This window comes from Staurois parvus, unplaced genomic scaffold (assembly GCF_062004578.1).
Source record: "Staurois parvus isolate SC_StPar_1 unplaced genomic scaffold, SC_StPar_1.0 ptg000232l, whole genome shotgun sequence".
Taxonomy (NCBI): Eukaryota; Metazoa; Chordata; class Amphibia; order Anura; family Ranidae; genus Staurois; species Staurois parvus.
The window spans coordinates 4,249,177-4,264,753 of NW_028318028.1; the positions used below are offsets into that span (position 1 = coordinate 4,249,177).

Sequence of the window (15,577 nt, forward strand, 5' to 3'; positions counted from 1 at the left end):
ATCATTAGAACTGTAAGTAAAATAAACAATAAAGCATTTCGTAATTCCTTACCTGTGTGCTGCTGAACCAATGTTACACTCCTTGTTTCCTGATCCTTTCATTGTCACATTGTCACATGTTCATCCTCTAACAGGCTGGTTAGACCTGTATTGTTTGAAGCAGGAAAGGTTGCTGTTTTCAAGCTTTGTTGAACACATATAAAGGAGATCAACGCTACAGAAAAGAAAAGAAATGGGCAGTTTGCAATAGATAAATGTACAGTACCCAAACAAACCAACAAAGAAAATAATGCAGCACCTCCAAATATAGAATATTACAAGCTTAAGGGCTCATGTACACGGGGCGTTTGGAAAACTCTTCTGAATGATGGAAACTGACTGCTGGAAAACGTAGGTTAAAAAACGTCAGTTTAGCCACGTTTGCATACCTTGTTTAGACACAATTATGGGAGTTTGCGTTCAGAAGCGTTTTGAAAAGATAACCTCAGGAGATGTTCCCAAATTCCCAGAATGCAGTGAAAAATAGTAAATAATTAACTATTTCAGACGTTTTGAGAGAAAGAGAGAGAGCAGAAGCAGAAAGAGCAGTATGTGTTGAGATGACCTGTCTTTTCTGGTTGTATTCATTATGGATCCCATCATAAGCATAATGCAGCATGTTCTATCATTTTTTCCTTCACGCAAAACCAGGAGCTGATGTACCGGGTCCATTTTAATACATGGAAAACGCTTTGCATGCATTTCTGATGATGAAAAACGGCTCTGGACAGCATCTAGATATGGAACAGTTAAAAAACACTTCTAAACGCAAACGCTTATATACGCGGATTACCGCATTTACATGCGTTTACAAGCATTTGGCGTTTGAAACGCCAGTAAAATCTACTCCTGAACGCATTCAAAAAAACAACTGTAAACTCAACTGCCTGTAAACAACTGTAAACGACAATGTGTACATGGACACATAAGAAAACATTAGGGACAGTTCAGGGCTGCTGAAAAAAAAACGCTGAACAGCTCCTGAATGTCAGTTTAGCAGCCGCAATGTACATGAACCTTAAAGCATGTGCTATAAACACAGCATTCATATTGTGCAAAAATCATCCACAATATTCAAAAATGGTAATGAAAAAATAAATCAGTGTAAATAAAGCTCAATGCAAAAAAGTCCAAAAGAGGTGATAAATATCACTGCAGAGAAAGTGTCTTCCACCAGCTAATGGAAATGCTCTCCACCACACGTGAGCAACAGAGCTAAAATGCAATCACCGATACTAAAGCTGTCAGATGAAAGCAGCAACATGCACATTTGTGCCAACAGAATTATTGGAAATTCAAGTTGAGGCATAACGGAGCTCATCCATGCTCCTCGTACAAACTTGACCACATAAGACCTGTATTGCTTTTGGAGAAAAACAAGAAACCTGAGAGGACCCAGGGTAGCTCAGATTTGTCGCAGCCAAGGGTTCTGTTTATAGCTGGAGGCTGCCATTGTCCAACTTCCGAAAGCAGTGTGTAGGCAGGAGCAGTCTACTTTCTTTACAGCAGTGGCATTGCAGAGTGAGAGGAAATCAATAGGAGCAATGCTCCTCTATGGTTTTCTGGGTCACTGAGGAAGGTATCTTGTTGGGTGCTGTTGACCCATGTGACCCTGGGGACCATCTTAGGTCAGGCCCTGGCTCCCAGGTTTGGCGCACATTTTGTGAGTGGGTATCATAGGGACAGGTCACCCATCTGTCAGGGAAAGTGTATAGCGGTAGTGAAAGGTTCCAGATGAATAGGGACAGGATAGGGACACGCCATCCTTCCTGGAATCCTCCCATTTGGGTGCAGACCGGCTAGGCCGCATTCCGCCCTTTTAGACACACTTGTGACCTGCTCTGTTCACCACTGAAGTTATATCTAGTTGTGCAAGGTGAAAATTCCCATGCTATTTTAAAAGTATAAGGTTCCTTTCACACTGGTGTGCATTTGCCGTACTTTTCCAGAGTGACAAAATCGCATGAAGATTATTTCCCATTAAATCCTATGTAATTAGTCACACTGAAAGTACACTGCGCTGCATCTTTGGAGCAGCTTTTCAAAAGCGCACCAAAAAGGCATCTTCTATTGTAAGTCAATGGGAACACATCAAAAGTGCATAAGTGTGATAGGACCTTTAAACCGCACAAAAGTGCATGAAAAGCATAGCAAGAGTGCATCAGTGTAAAAGGGTCCTATTGGGTAATACCTATACAGTAGAATTCATTTTTAAGAGAACAAGTCTCGCCTGTCATATGGTCACAATCACAAATTAGCTTATTTTCATTTTTCAAATTTATATTAGGAATTGTTATTTGAAAGCTAAATCGGTTGCTATATGGCCAGAAAAAGAACAAGATCTTTAAGCAAATGAACACTGACTTTGTTACCAGATAGGTGTTGTTAAATGCAAAAGAAAGTGGAATTTATTTTACAGAATTTTGTGCAAAATGTGGGACTTTTAAGATACCATGGTTGATGTAACCAGGTGGCGGCAGCTACAAGTTGAATACAGAGGACACCATCCTTGGAACCCTCAAGTCAGCTAGTTCCTCTCTAGTGCTACACTAAGACTCCTACCTCAGGGGGTTTCTGCTTCCTGGATCAAGAGCGTTGGACCTTGGGACTTGTGGTCCTATGGGCAGCCATCCCTGTACTTCTGCGTACTTTTTAAACTACACATCCCAGACCACTGTCAGCAAAGAGGACTGTGGAAGAGGCTGTTTATGAAACTTCTTCTGGCAGGCTCTCTCTCTCCTTCCTAGGATCATCTACAGAGCTGTGGGATCGCTGTTGCACACTCAGGGATCTTGAACTGCCGCAACCTTGCCCACCACAACCATGCTTCCACTAGGCGGATCTGCATCGCTGGGCACGCACCTGTAAGCCGTGTACCGGGGTGGGCTCCCCAGGATACAGTAAAGTCACGAATGAGGAAAGCAACCCTAACACCAGCTTTTGCCACAATTTACCCGTTATTACCCTAAAAGAGCAGGAATCAGTGTACGGGCGCATGGAATGGGCTAGCCTGCGGTGCAGCACAACAGCTTACAATCTTACACAAATCTACAGTATTCCCTCTCCCATAACTGGTCCTGTAGCACGTGCCTGAGTATTCCTTCTGAGCAAAACACCAGTCTGGCTTGAGTTTGCATGATTTTATCAGCTCTCCAATGTGAAATGTCACTTTAAGTTGTGGAGTCCTTCCAATGATCAGTAACAACACTTGTGGCCTGACACAAACAGAGACCCTAACTAACTATAGGCCTGGACTCAGTCTCAAGGCGCCAACACTGAAATGAGGTGCGTGCACGATCTTACCGACCCAGGTCTGCTTTGCATACGCTGGTGACTCTGAACAGAACAAATGTCTCTCCAACAAGCATGCAGTCTCGCCGTATATGTTGCTTAGTTCCTCTGCTCTCATCAGCATTCCTGGCAGCAATCTCATCAGCTTCCTGGCAACAATCTCATCAGCATAATTTAGCTGCAGCTCTGGTTAAGGAGGGGTGCTCTCACACCTGGATGTCATCAGATTCTCAGCTCACACGGCCCCCCTCATTCACCATTCTCCAGAACATGGCTGCTCTCTCTCCTCTGTGTGAAAACCCCACCTCTTCATGAATATAGAAATCTCTATGCAGTCTGAGTCTGTGTTAGAAAAACAGTGACATCTTGTGGCTAAACTGCAGAATGTCAGTCAAAACATTTAATTTACTCCACACAAGCAGTATTCAAACAATAAGAGCTGTTTCCCCATCTCACACACCACAGGGAGGCCAAACATCATTTCTGTTCGGCAGCCTGAGAGCAAGCTTGCAGACTTTAACACAGATTGCTGGCTTCAACACTTGGCCGGTCTACCAAGCATCCATCCTCCTACTGCATCGCATCCTTTGTGTCTCCGCGGAGGCTGACCTTTTAGCCAGGACTGGTAAGCGGGCGAATGTCCAAAATCTCTCATTCTGCTATTCACGGTATAGGGACACTGTATGCAGACATAGTAACCTGGATTTCTTAAAGGAGCCTTTGCTTTGCTACGCCTGTCATCTATTTAGTGATCACTTTAGAATTCTAAGGATTTATTCTTCACCCCTGAGCTCCAATGTGCCAGTGAAGATACTGCCTGTGCTAGGACTTTGAACTGCCCATATGCTATTATTAGTGGTGTATGAATTCACTTCAAAAGGAGATTTTACTCTTTTATGTTATCAGTCAGAATTTGATCATGCTGGTCCAAAGGGGTCTGAACTGCTGCTAGCGCCCTCCCTCTGAACTAGTATAATCTTTGCCATAATCTTCCCTTTTTCGTTTGATATCTTTGTCTGCGTTTGCCCCAGTTGCTCAGTGTGGTTATAGCTAGATACACATTAGATTTGCCCATTCATTATTGCTTTAATATTGTCAGTCTGATATTATCAGTTTAATTGGTGTTCACTTCCAACCATACTAGGGGCTGTTTCAAGAACTGGTTGATTATCACTCTAAACCTATTGCTTACCTTTATTAATACAAAACCTGCAGTGTTAAATTTAAATTGTGTCTGCTGATCATTTAAAAGGATGTTCAATATGTCAGAACCTAGAGTGCCAGAAGGGCAGGGAAGTTTACAGGGTCATGGCAGCGCAAAAGGACAAGCATCATCTAGCGACTCCTATGGGGGTATTGCTACATTTAAAAAAACAATGTAAACAAAATACAATGTATGAAAATATAGACTTTTATTTTTGTTCACATAAATATTTATAAAAATCACAAATTAAAAACAATGCGTGCCATTCCGTGTTTTATCTTTAGACATCCAGCAATGTAACAGAATGATCTTCAATCTCAAAGGACACGAGTTTTGGAGAAACGCGTCAGTCTTCTGTGACGTCAGCACGTTCCGGCCGGCGAAATTACACAGCGGCTGATTTGAATCTGTATATTGCCTTCATCCACCCTATCTATATAAGTGCAATGTTTTATTAAATAAACCTTTTCGTTTTATCGGGTTGCACTATGAAGTCTCTTCTGTTTTAACCCTTCTCTACAATGTATGGAGAGTGGTTTGGTGTGAGGAAATCCATCCGGGTGAGCCCACAGCTGTCCATCAATCTCCTTTGACATTGATAGTATGGTTGTCAGTGTGGAATCAGGATATCATCTGCTCGTTTGATCTCTTGATTTGAGATCAATTTGGTCTGGTAAGAGACTGATCTGTTTGGTGTGGAGAGCACTTGTGAACACCATAGCACCTTGATTGGAAATTACCGGTACATTCAACACGTAGCACTTTTCCTTCCTTCACATTGGATTTGGGACTGATTATGTATTTTTATGTTACGGACATTGATTTATAGCACTTATATGTTGATTTTTTTTACACATGTATACATATGAGTTTGTGGTCAATTTTAATTTATTGTGTCAGTATATTATCAGTGTACAGTACACTCATTTTATTTTTGTTGATTTTTTTTTCTAGTATTCAGGAAAAGAGTAGCGGAAGTTTGCTTTATCTATTTATTCATTTATTTATTTCACTCATACATACAGTTGTGCTCAAAAGTTTGCATACCCTGGCAGAAATTTTGGCTTTGATATTGAAAATATGACTGATCATGTCATAAAATGCTCTTTTATTGAAGGATGATGATCACATGAAGCCATTTATTATCAAATAGTTTTTTGGCTCCTTTTTAAATCATAATGATAACAGAAATCACCCAAATGGCCATGATCAAAAGTTTACATACCCTGGAATGTTTGGCCTTGGTACAGACACACAAGGGTTAAAATGCCAATTAGAGGTTAATGCCCCACATCTGTGGCTTTTTAACTTGCAATTAGTGTCAGTGTATAAATAGTCAATGAGTTTGTTAGCTCTTACGTGGAAGAACTGACTAGGCTAGATACTGCTTTCTGGCAGGGTATGCAAACTTTTGAGCACAACTGTGTGTGTGTGTATTTATATATATATATATATATATAGATATATATATATATATATCTATATAGGTTCACATTTTACGTTGGGTGTAGCGCAGGTTTTTATTTTTATTTTTAAACAGAAACATTAAAACCAGGTTAACTAGTAGTAGTTAGTTAACTTCAACTGTACTTGTTCTGTAATGTTGAAGACGCTTTGTAGCTTGAAGAAGCCACAGTTCTAATGAGTGTCAGGAAAACACCCCAGCAGTTGTTGGTAAAACCCCAGCATTTACAGGTTGCACCAACACCATCAGCTGATCACCATGGAGAGGCAAGTGTTGTCTAAGAACAAGATGGGATAATGTAACCAGTATAAGGTGGTTACACAATTTCTACACCTCTCATCCTGTCCTTAAGCAAACTACCCATTTTTGTTTGACTCACCCATCAACAAAGTGAATGTTGATGGAGAAATCTCTCCTGCAGTGCTATTATGTTCTGTTAGCGGGGAGCCTTCCCTGCCAGCATAACACAATGATCACTGCTAGTGGCTATAGCCAATGGCAGCATTCGCTTGAAAAAAATCAGACAGACTGGTTGTACTGAAGTCGATTGATGGATTAACTTCAGTACAACCAGTCTGCTCATAGATGGCTCAAATCTTGGCCGGTCTGTGCCAGCTTTAGCCAACAACATCTGCCTTTCCATGGTAATTAGATTGTCATAAGACAAGTGTCACGTGTCTTCTTTCCACTTCATATACTGCTACAAATCCTCTGCCAATGAATCTCAGCAGTTCAGAACAATACTGTCCTCAGTTGGATGGTCTGACTCAGCAAAAGCTCATGTGTTGCTTCAAAGACTCATCTTGTGGCCATTCACATTCCTGCCATGTTAGTAAATGACATTTACCCAGAAGTCATTTCTTCTTGGGAGTGTTGTGTTTCAGTAATGTTTCATGACTTGAACAAGATACCAACTTACTCTACATACAGTAGAACATAATTGTTCAGCGTAACATTAATGTATTCCTTAAAGCCCAACTCCAAATTAAACTTTCTATTCTAATATGGATAGAGCAGGAAAGAATTAGAGCCTCTGCCTAATTTGTTTTTTACCTGTTGCCTGTGTCCTTAGTGGGGAGAGTTCTCATCTCTTCCTATCCTGAGAAATCTCTCCAATGAGGACACTGGCAAAAGCTAAAACATTTTAGTAGAGCTCGGAAGGGTTCTATTTCGGACAATGCTTTCTTGACTTGGCAACAGCTGCTTTGCCCATTTCATGCATGGGGTCAAAGTAACACTCCCCAATAGTGTCACAGACAGAATTAAAAGCCTTGCAGAAATGTAATTCTTCCCCATTCTATCCAAAACTAGAAAACATTTTTTTTTGGCTGGAGATAGACTAGTCTTCCATTGTCAGAGCTATACGTCCTTCAAAAACCACTTGGTTAATTGATGAACAACCTGATATCTTGGACTCTGCTTTATGACTGCACATGCTTTACAGTATTTAGCTGGCCATCCAGCACCTGCCTTCACATAGTATCGGGATCTCCAGTTGAAATGCTTTTGATACTTCACATCATCTTTGTCCAGCTTGAGAAGATAATCGGCCAGCTCCTTTGGACTTGGAAAATCATCAACATGAATGAAAGCATCTCCTGGAACAAAACGTTCATAGTTCTCACGGGAGGTTCCTAATACAATTGGAACAGCCCATGAACCAAAGGCATTTGACCAAAGCTTCTCAGTGATATAGTCTTTATATATGGAATTCTCAAAGGATAAATAGAATTTATACTGAGATATTGTTGAATGGAAATCTTTTTGTCTCAGTGGCATGTGTTGTGCTCCATAAACATCTATTGGAATATGTTTTTTCAATTCATTATAATAAGCAATGCGAGGAACACCAGGATACCATTTGCTGACTACCCAAGATACCAGCTTTGAATTTTTTGGAATGGTGAAGTTTTGAGGCTCTTTCAATGTTTCTATTTGGCCATATGGGATACAAATATCAGAATCCTGACGGAATGTCATAGTTGCATTGAACAAGTTGTCCAACATCTCCAAGTTTTTTATAATCAGCGGAGGTTCTAAGTTAAGCCATACCCAACGCTGGAAAGAAGGCCTTGGCTGTTGAGGCAATGCATTTTTATTATGCATTATATCTGCATGATGTATAACAACGGCATCGGCAATACCATATAGACTCCTGTTTGTTGACAGCTTGCATCCAGGAAAACCTAACTCCGTACACTTGTCTAACTCAAACTTCTGCCTCCATGGCCAATTCCAAACCAGAATAAGAGTGTCTTTTGGCGTTGGAGTCTCTGTCACTGTTGTCTTGTTCTGGATTTCATTGTTCTGCTTATGTATTTTTTCTGTACATTTGGAATGATATGGTCCAATGTCTAACTGGTGCCAGAACAATGAAATTAAAAATAAAATAAAAAATAGGAGACACAGGACTATCTGTTGATGACTGTTTGATTGATTAACCATCTTTATCTGTGAAGAAATGAATGAAACGACACATTACATTTCATATGAAATTCAGCCTGTACCATTTTGTTTTTAAACAACAAAGACTGCTAGATTTACCACTTTGTAATTCATAAGTTAAAATCAAAAATTACATTTAATTTACTAAAACATTATGGGGGAGGTTTAGTAAAACTGGTGCGCTCAGAATCTGGTGCAGCTGTGCATGGTAGCCAATCAGCTTCTAACTTCAGCTTGTTCAATTAAGATTTGGCAATAAAACCTGGAAACTGATAGGTTTCTGTGCAGATTTGTACCAGATTTTGCATTCTTCCACTTTAGTAAATAGCTCCCTATATATCATAAAATGCTCACTTTTCGATAAATTGTTAGTTTTTTGCCTTTTTTTATCCTTTGTTGCATCTCCGTGCATCCAATCTCCTGCGGCTTCTTTGCAGCCAATTTCTGTCTACGTGCACTCCAATGATAGCTGCAAGACATTTTTATGGTCAGGTTTCCTGCGAAGGAGAACAATGGGCCATGCCTGCATAATGTGTAATAAAATGGCTGCTTGTAGCCTTTTGTTGGAAACCCAGAAGATCATTTGTTAGATAGGGATAGAATGTTGTCACCTTATACCAGTAAGCACCAGAACAAGGACCTTTGTGGCAGGATCACTAGGTTTATTTTTTAATAAAGCTACAGATTTAAAACATTTGAAAATAATATATGAGGTTTTAGTTATTTTTTTACTGGTATCTTTATAACGCTGACAATGTATGCAGCACTTTACATATTGTACATTGACATACGTCTCTACTCTTAATCTAAGGTCCCTATCTCACATGTATATACACACATACTAGGGCTAATTTACCCTTGGTTCACACCTATGCGTTTTAGTGCATTTTGCAGAAATGCACTACAGTCCATTTAACATGGTTTCCTATGGATCTAGTTAACATTTGTGCATTGGAGCTGGTGCATTTTTTGGAAAGAGTCAGGGACTTTTTTCAGCAGATTGCATTTTGTGCGTAATAGACTTCAATGGACCTGCACCAAACACATTTTTGATGCGTCTTTGATGTGCTTTGCATTTTTTTGGCTAATAGCAAAGTATGACAGTTCTGTTCATGTAGTGCGACTTTGATGGGACTTTACACTCCCTAGCACTCAAGTAGCATCAAAGTCGCATCAAAGTAGTGAAGGAACCTTTATGTGTCCTAAGTCGCATGTTAGGGTTAAGGGCTAGGGTTAAAGACTACCCTTAACACTAAGATTTACCCTAACACTTAACCCTAACACGTAACCCTAACATGTGACTTTAGGCACTTAAAGGCTCCTGCACCACTTTGATGCAACTTTGATGTGACTTTATGCTGTCTGGCACTCAATAAGCATCAAAGTCACATAACATGAACAGAACTGTCAAACTTTCCTATTAGGCCCCCACAAAAAAACCCCAAAAAAAGCAATACACAAAGAGCATAAAGAAAACCTGTGTCAAAAACACAAAAAGCACAGCAAAATGTGCTCGTTAAAAAACCGCATCAACCACAACATGCATAGATGTGAACCTAGCCTTAGACAGGATCCAATTAGCTTACCACCATGTGTTTGGAGTGTGGGGGAAAACCCATGCAAGCACAGGGAGAACATACAAACTCCATGCACAGTAGATAGTGTTTTGACCAGGATTTGAAGTACCCTGGTACTGTATGGCAGATGTGCTATCCACTAAGCCATTTCTCAGTCTGGTTTACATATACAGTATGTTAACCTCATAACTGTGGTTAAAACTCCCTCACCCAGTCTACCAGGTTTTCATCTGCCCATCTGCTGGTTAAATATGTCATTGCTAATAAATGTAATACTCACAATAATTGTTTAGGTCTTCCCTGAAGGCTATATACAGTGTAAATTCAAAATTAAAGCACCACTGGCAATAATAATACATTTGACCGCAAATAACATAGTCTAAGATAAAACATTACAATATTAAATACATACTGTAATTCTGCTTATCAAAAAATATACCCCAGCACTGCAATTCAAAGACCTCAAGCATACTTTGTCAAAGAAGAAATAAACCCAAACGCTAAATTCTCATATAGGCTTTAACATCTGATGATAAAGGTCTTTGTTTGGGCACTTTGTGTTAGTGGGGTGACAACACCCTGTCATGTGTTCTCCAAAAAGAAAATAGGGTTCTGTGCTGATACACTGATTTTAAACAAACATCCTTTAACCCCTTGTTAATCAAGGTACGTTTATAAAAAAAAAAACATTCTTGTATTCAAGGGTCTGCTGCTATAGCCAAGAGACTAGTGTTGATGTTTTTTCAGCCAGTAATCAGCTGATATTGTATGTAAAAGTGATCTGGGTGGTTACTTTTACGGGACTCTGAAGATGCCAATTTTCCCCTTGCTGCTGCCCAAAGTGATTCCTGGATTCTCTTGTTCACCCAGGGAGCCCCGGACTGCACAGGTAACATGCCTCAGAATGGAGAGCCAGAAGGGTTTAGGCTTAGCTGTCAGAATACAATGTCCCGACAGAGGCAATTTTTCCATCCACCTCATTTGTGTGGATGGAGGAACCTATTAGTGTTTTTTCCTTCAGCCAGATGGCTGAACAAAAGCAAAACTAACAGTGTATGGTCACCTTTAGGTCTTATAGACCCACTGTAACCAAACCTTTTCCCCCTCAGGCAAAACTGACCAAGAGAAGCACAGTAGCTAAGTGTTTAGCACTTTCACCTGGCAGTACTAGTGTCGTCAGTTCAAATACCAACCACTGCACTACCTGCATGGAGTTTGCATGTTCTCCCTGTGTCTGTGTGGGTTTCCCTCAGCTACTCCAGTTTCCTCCCACACTGTAAAGACACACTGGTAGGTCTAAGTTAGCCTTAGTATGTGTATGTATGAATGTGAGTTAGGGACCTTGGATTGTACGCTCCTTGAGGGTTAGACACTGATGTGAACATACAAAGTATAGTATATATGTAAAGTGTTGTGTAAATTGACAGTGCTATAGAAGTACCTGTAATAAATGAAATAAGTCCCCTTCTCTGAGTTTTATTAAGCACTGATTCAATGAGCTCAGCAACAACGCACCCACAAACAGAGCTTCTGGAAGTTGTAAGTCCCAACTGCAATTAAATAAAAGAACAAAGGAGAAACAAGGAATACCCACTAAGCCAATGATGTGAGTTATCAAAATCTGTAATTTATATAAACTGACTATAGTAGTTGAGTAATGTACTGTGGCTGTGTTAGCCATTGATTAATGCAGAAATCTTGGAGTTTGATATAGTTTAACCTTTTAACTTACAGTAAGTCATTAAAGTGGATATTCACTCCCTCCCCCTAGCCTGTAACAGATATAGTTTTTTTTTTTTTTTGGGGGGGGGGTTATTGGTATCAGCTCCCACGTCCGCAATCCTCACCTAGGCAAAGATGGCATCCCTTACATGTCCCAGGAGGCTGCAGGAACATTCACAAAGTGTAAGCTCCTGCATGCACAATGGGAAGCCAGCTGTGGTTCCTCAGGAAGCCACAGCCATCTCCTGTATGCAAGATGGCACTGGTGGAGACCCTCAGTGGTAAGAAGAACTGGCTTTGGGAAAAAACACAGCTGGACCCCAGGCACTGGAAAGTCAGCAGCTACAGTATTTGTAAGCTTCCACTATAACTTAGATCCCTTCAAGCTTTATATTTTTCTAATAATGGTTCTGAAAACCCCAAAACTAAAGCCTGAAGAAGAGATCAATGTTATCCCAAAAGCATGCATCTGTAGCACCTTCCTAATTAGTATAGGTTGTAAGGAAAATTTAGTTTAGCAGATCTATAGTCATTTTAGCAGGGGTTTATTGCTCTAGTCTGCTTAGTGTGTTACGGGCTGCTTAACTGAATACTTCTCCCTGAGGATTCTAGAATCATAGTGGGAAGAAGAATATAGAGAGACGCATCTTGAATATTTATGGGGATCCAGCCAATCATTGAATAAGTATGTCCAGTAGGTGGTTTAAGAGCCATAAATAGTCTGAGGCCTGGGGCTGTGTGTGGATCCTGGGTCCAGTCCTGCTGAGAGGAAACCCCTGCCTGAGGGGCTCTGCCCCTTAAGGCAGGCTGCTGGAGGTGCTGTTCAGGAGTCATCGAGGTCCCAGCTTAAGCATGACCTGGGAGGCCTGTTTACAAAGTCTGGGCCTGGAATTGGTTTGGGTCTGGAGAGCTCACTGGAGAGTACCAGGAGGAACCTGGGGGAAGAATGTCCAGCTCTCCTATGGTAACGTGCAGGGCTTTTGTTCTAGTGAAATGCTCCAGAACCTCCGCCAACCCAGTGACAAAAGGGAGTAAAGTACTCTGTTTTTCTTAAATTCGGCAGCCGGGCTGATGCAGCTCACTTACTTCCGGCTGCAGCCTGAGAGAGCACCTCTCCCTGCAGGCTGGAACCTGGTTTTGGTGCCATTCGCAGCTGTGTGGAAGCACCTGCAGCCTGAGAGAACACCTCTCCCTGCAGATCGGAAGCTGTTCATGGTGCCATTCACCTCTGTGTGGGAGAGGTACAGTGCAAGAAGGAACTGAGAAGCCTGAGTGTGACTGCTCAGTGCTGTGGACTGGAGACAAGTTGTTTTCGGTAGATTGATTGACAATGGGGCTGGATGGGGCTGTCTGTTACTGCTGCTTGTGTGTTGGTCTGTGCTGTGACTGTCTCTTTGCTGGATTGGGGGTGTCTCTTTCTGGGATAGGGATGTCTCTTTGCTCAATTGGGGAGGTATCTTTGCTGGATGGGGAGGTCACCTTGCTGAATATATGGGGATGTCTCTTTGCTGAATACTGTGGGTTGTCTCTTCACTGGATATATAGAGATGTCCCTTTGCTGGATATATGGAAATGTCTCTTTGCTGGGTTGGGGATGTTGCTTGGTTGGATGGTAATGTCACTTTGTTGAATTTTGCTGTCTCTTTTCTGGATGGGTTGTTGGTTTGCTGTCTTTTTGCTGAATACATGATGATGTTTCTTTGTTGCATTGGGCTGTCTCTTTGTTGGATTGTGCTTTGTCTTTGCTGGATTGTGCTTTGTCTTTGTTGAAAATATGAAGATGTCTCTTTGCTGGATGGAGATGTCTCTTTGCTGGATTAGAGATGTCTCATTGCTGAATATATGGGGATGTCTCTTTGCTATATTGGGCCATGCTTTGCTGAATTTATGGGGATGTCTCTTTTCTGAATATTTTGGAATGTCTCTTTGCTGGATTGGGCTGTCTCTTTGAATATATTGAGGTGGCTCCTTGCTGGATTGGGCTGTCTTCGAATATATGGAAGTGTCTTCTTGCTGGATTGGGCCGTCTCTTTGCTGAATATATGTGGATGTCTCTTTGCTGGATATAAGGGGGGCTGACACTTTTCTGGATATACAGGGGGCTATTGTTGCTGGATATGGAGGGGTGTCTATTGTTGCTGGAGGAACCTATCCTTGCTGAAATGAGTCTACTATTGTTTTTACTTCAATAACAAACTCTAAGGGCTCATGCTAGCCCCCCAAATTATACTTGGTTCCCTATTCACTAAAGGGGTCAGTTCTAGGGATGGAGACAAGCATGACCTAGGGGAGGGGGGTGAGTTCCTGCTCCTTTTCTCTTAGAAAAAAAGCCCTGGTAGTGTGAGTCTGTGTAATTGCCACTGAAGAGTGCTCACTGGATGTCAGAAGGAGGCAGATGAAGATTCTGTGGCTTTGTGAGTAGATGGCCTAAGTGCTGTGACTGTGTGCAGTTCTCAGTTAAGGATATCATAGGTACCTTTCAGCCAGTTGTCAGGAATGGACTTGCCAGTAATGGTGGGACTCAACTGCCTTGTGGGCTGCAGTACCAGGGCTGGCCAGCGGGTGCTCCCAGCAATCAGAGACTCAACCCTGCAGCCAGCCAAACACCTGAAACTGCTTATGCAGGTGTATTTAAGTGATGGCCAGACCTGCAGTCTTGGCCTTGGTGTGTGTGTTTTTCCTGGGCCCTGTATCTTGTAAACCTGCGTTCCTGTTCCTGTCTTGTTGCTGACCCTGCTTGATCCTGACCTCTGCTGACTTCTCCTGTTCTGATCCCTGGCTTGTGGCCCTGACCATTCTCTCCGCCTGCTCCTCCTGTACCTACCTGCCCGATAGTTATCGACCCGGCCTGCCTGATCACGTTGTGCTCTATATGTGTATGTACCTGTGTATCTGTATCAGTTTAGGTTTGGGTTTGTTTCACCTTGTATGTATTTGTGTTAGCTTGCGGTTTGGTGCACTGCGTTTATGTTTGTATTGTTAGTCTTTAATAAATTATATTGTTTATAACATATCTGAAGTCTGCGTTTCCCTGCGTCAGTCACATACCTCTGGTCATACCCTGGATCCTGACATTACACCAAGGCCATCCTGACCAGAAGTGGCTGCACAGGGAAGCCATCTTGGCTTGTTGCTGGGAAGGATGGATCTTGATGAAGTTGTATATTTGTCGCTGCTGGTTTTTGATGACAGAGAATATGCTTATCAGGCTCTGAGGGAGTATACCCGGGATCAACTGCTAGAATGTATATGGATCGCTCATGTTCTAGTAGATCAGGGCACAGAGTTCTCTGAGGTGCAACCTTTGATTCAGGTTTGTGTAGAGTTGGCTTCATCTGGTGCCCCTGAAAGCAGGAATGACTTTTTGCCACCATTTAGTGCAGACCAGGTAGAGTCCCTGGTATGGTTATTAGAGAATGATGTGGATTGCTTCTTGGAGCGTTATGCTGCATGTTCACCACAGGTATTAAGGGATTGTATAAACGCAGTGCAGTCTTTGACCAGACAGGCTTTGTGTAAGTTCAGCTTTGTTCAACCCATACTGCAGACATGGACAGATTTGTTGCACCCAGCCTCAGTCAGCTTACAAAAACCCAGTCCTGCTTCTAATCTATTTCCTCAAAGCCCTATTCCTGCATTCCCAACAGCTCCTCCTGCCCTGCTATCTACCGCATGTCAGTACCCTGTTCCCACTCGCTGCACCTATCCTGCCTTTAACCCTGTAAAAAAGCCCTCTGTAGCAACTGTTCCCTCCCCTGTTCCATCCTCCAGCTCTTCTCTGTCTCCAGCTGCTCCATTCGTTTGCAGACCTGCGTTTACTTGCAGTGCTCCAGT

The 15,577-nt window shown here is 41.9% G+C and overlaps 1 protein-coding gene across 1 annotated transcript; it reads right to left on the minus strand.

The window, feature by feature from the left end:
- Positions 1-4,718: 4,718 nt before the first annotated feature.
- LOC149460248 (3-galactosyl-N-acetylglucosaminide 4-alpha-L-fucosyltransferase FUT3-like) lies at positions 4,719-8,444 on the minus strand. Its single transcript, XM_089679817.1, has one exon. The coding sequence runs from the start codon at positions 8,442-8,444 to the stop codon at positions 7,359-7,361; it is 1,086 nt and encodes a 361-aa protein (XP_089535943.1). The 3' UTR covers positions 4,719-7,358.
- Between the last annotated feature and the right edge of the window lie 7,133 nt (positions 8,445-15,577).

Bases quoted from the DNA above. Each gene is read 5' to 3' on its own strand.
- LOC149460248 (XM_089679817.1), bottom strand. From the start codon at position 8,444: ATGGTTAATCAATCAAACAGTCATCAACAGATAGTCCTGTGTCTCCTA.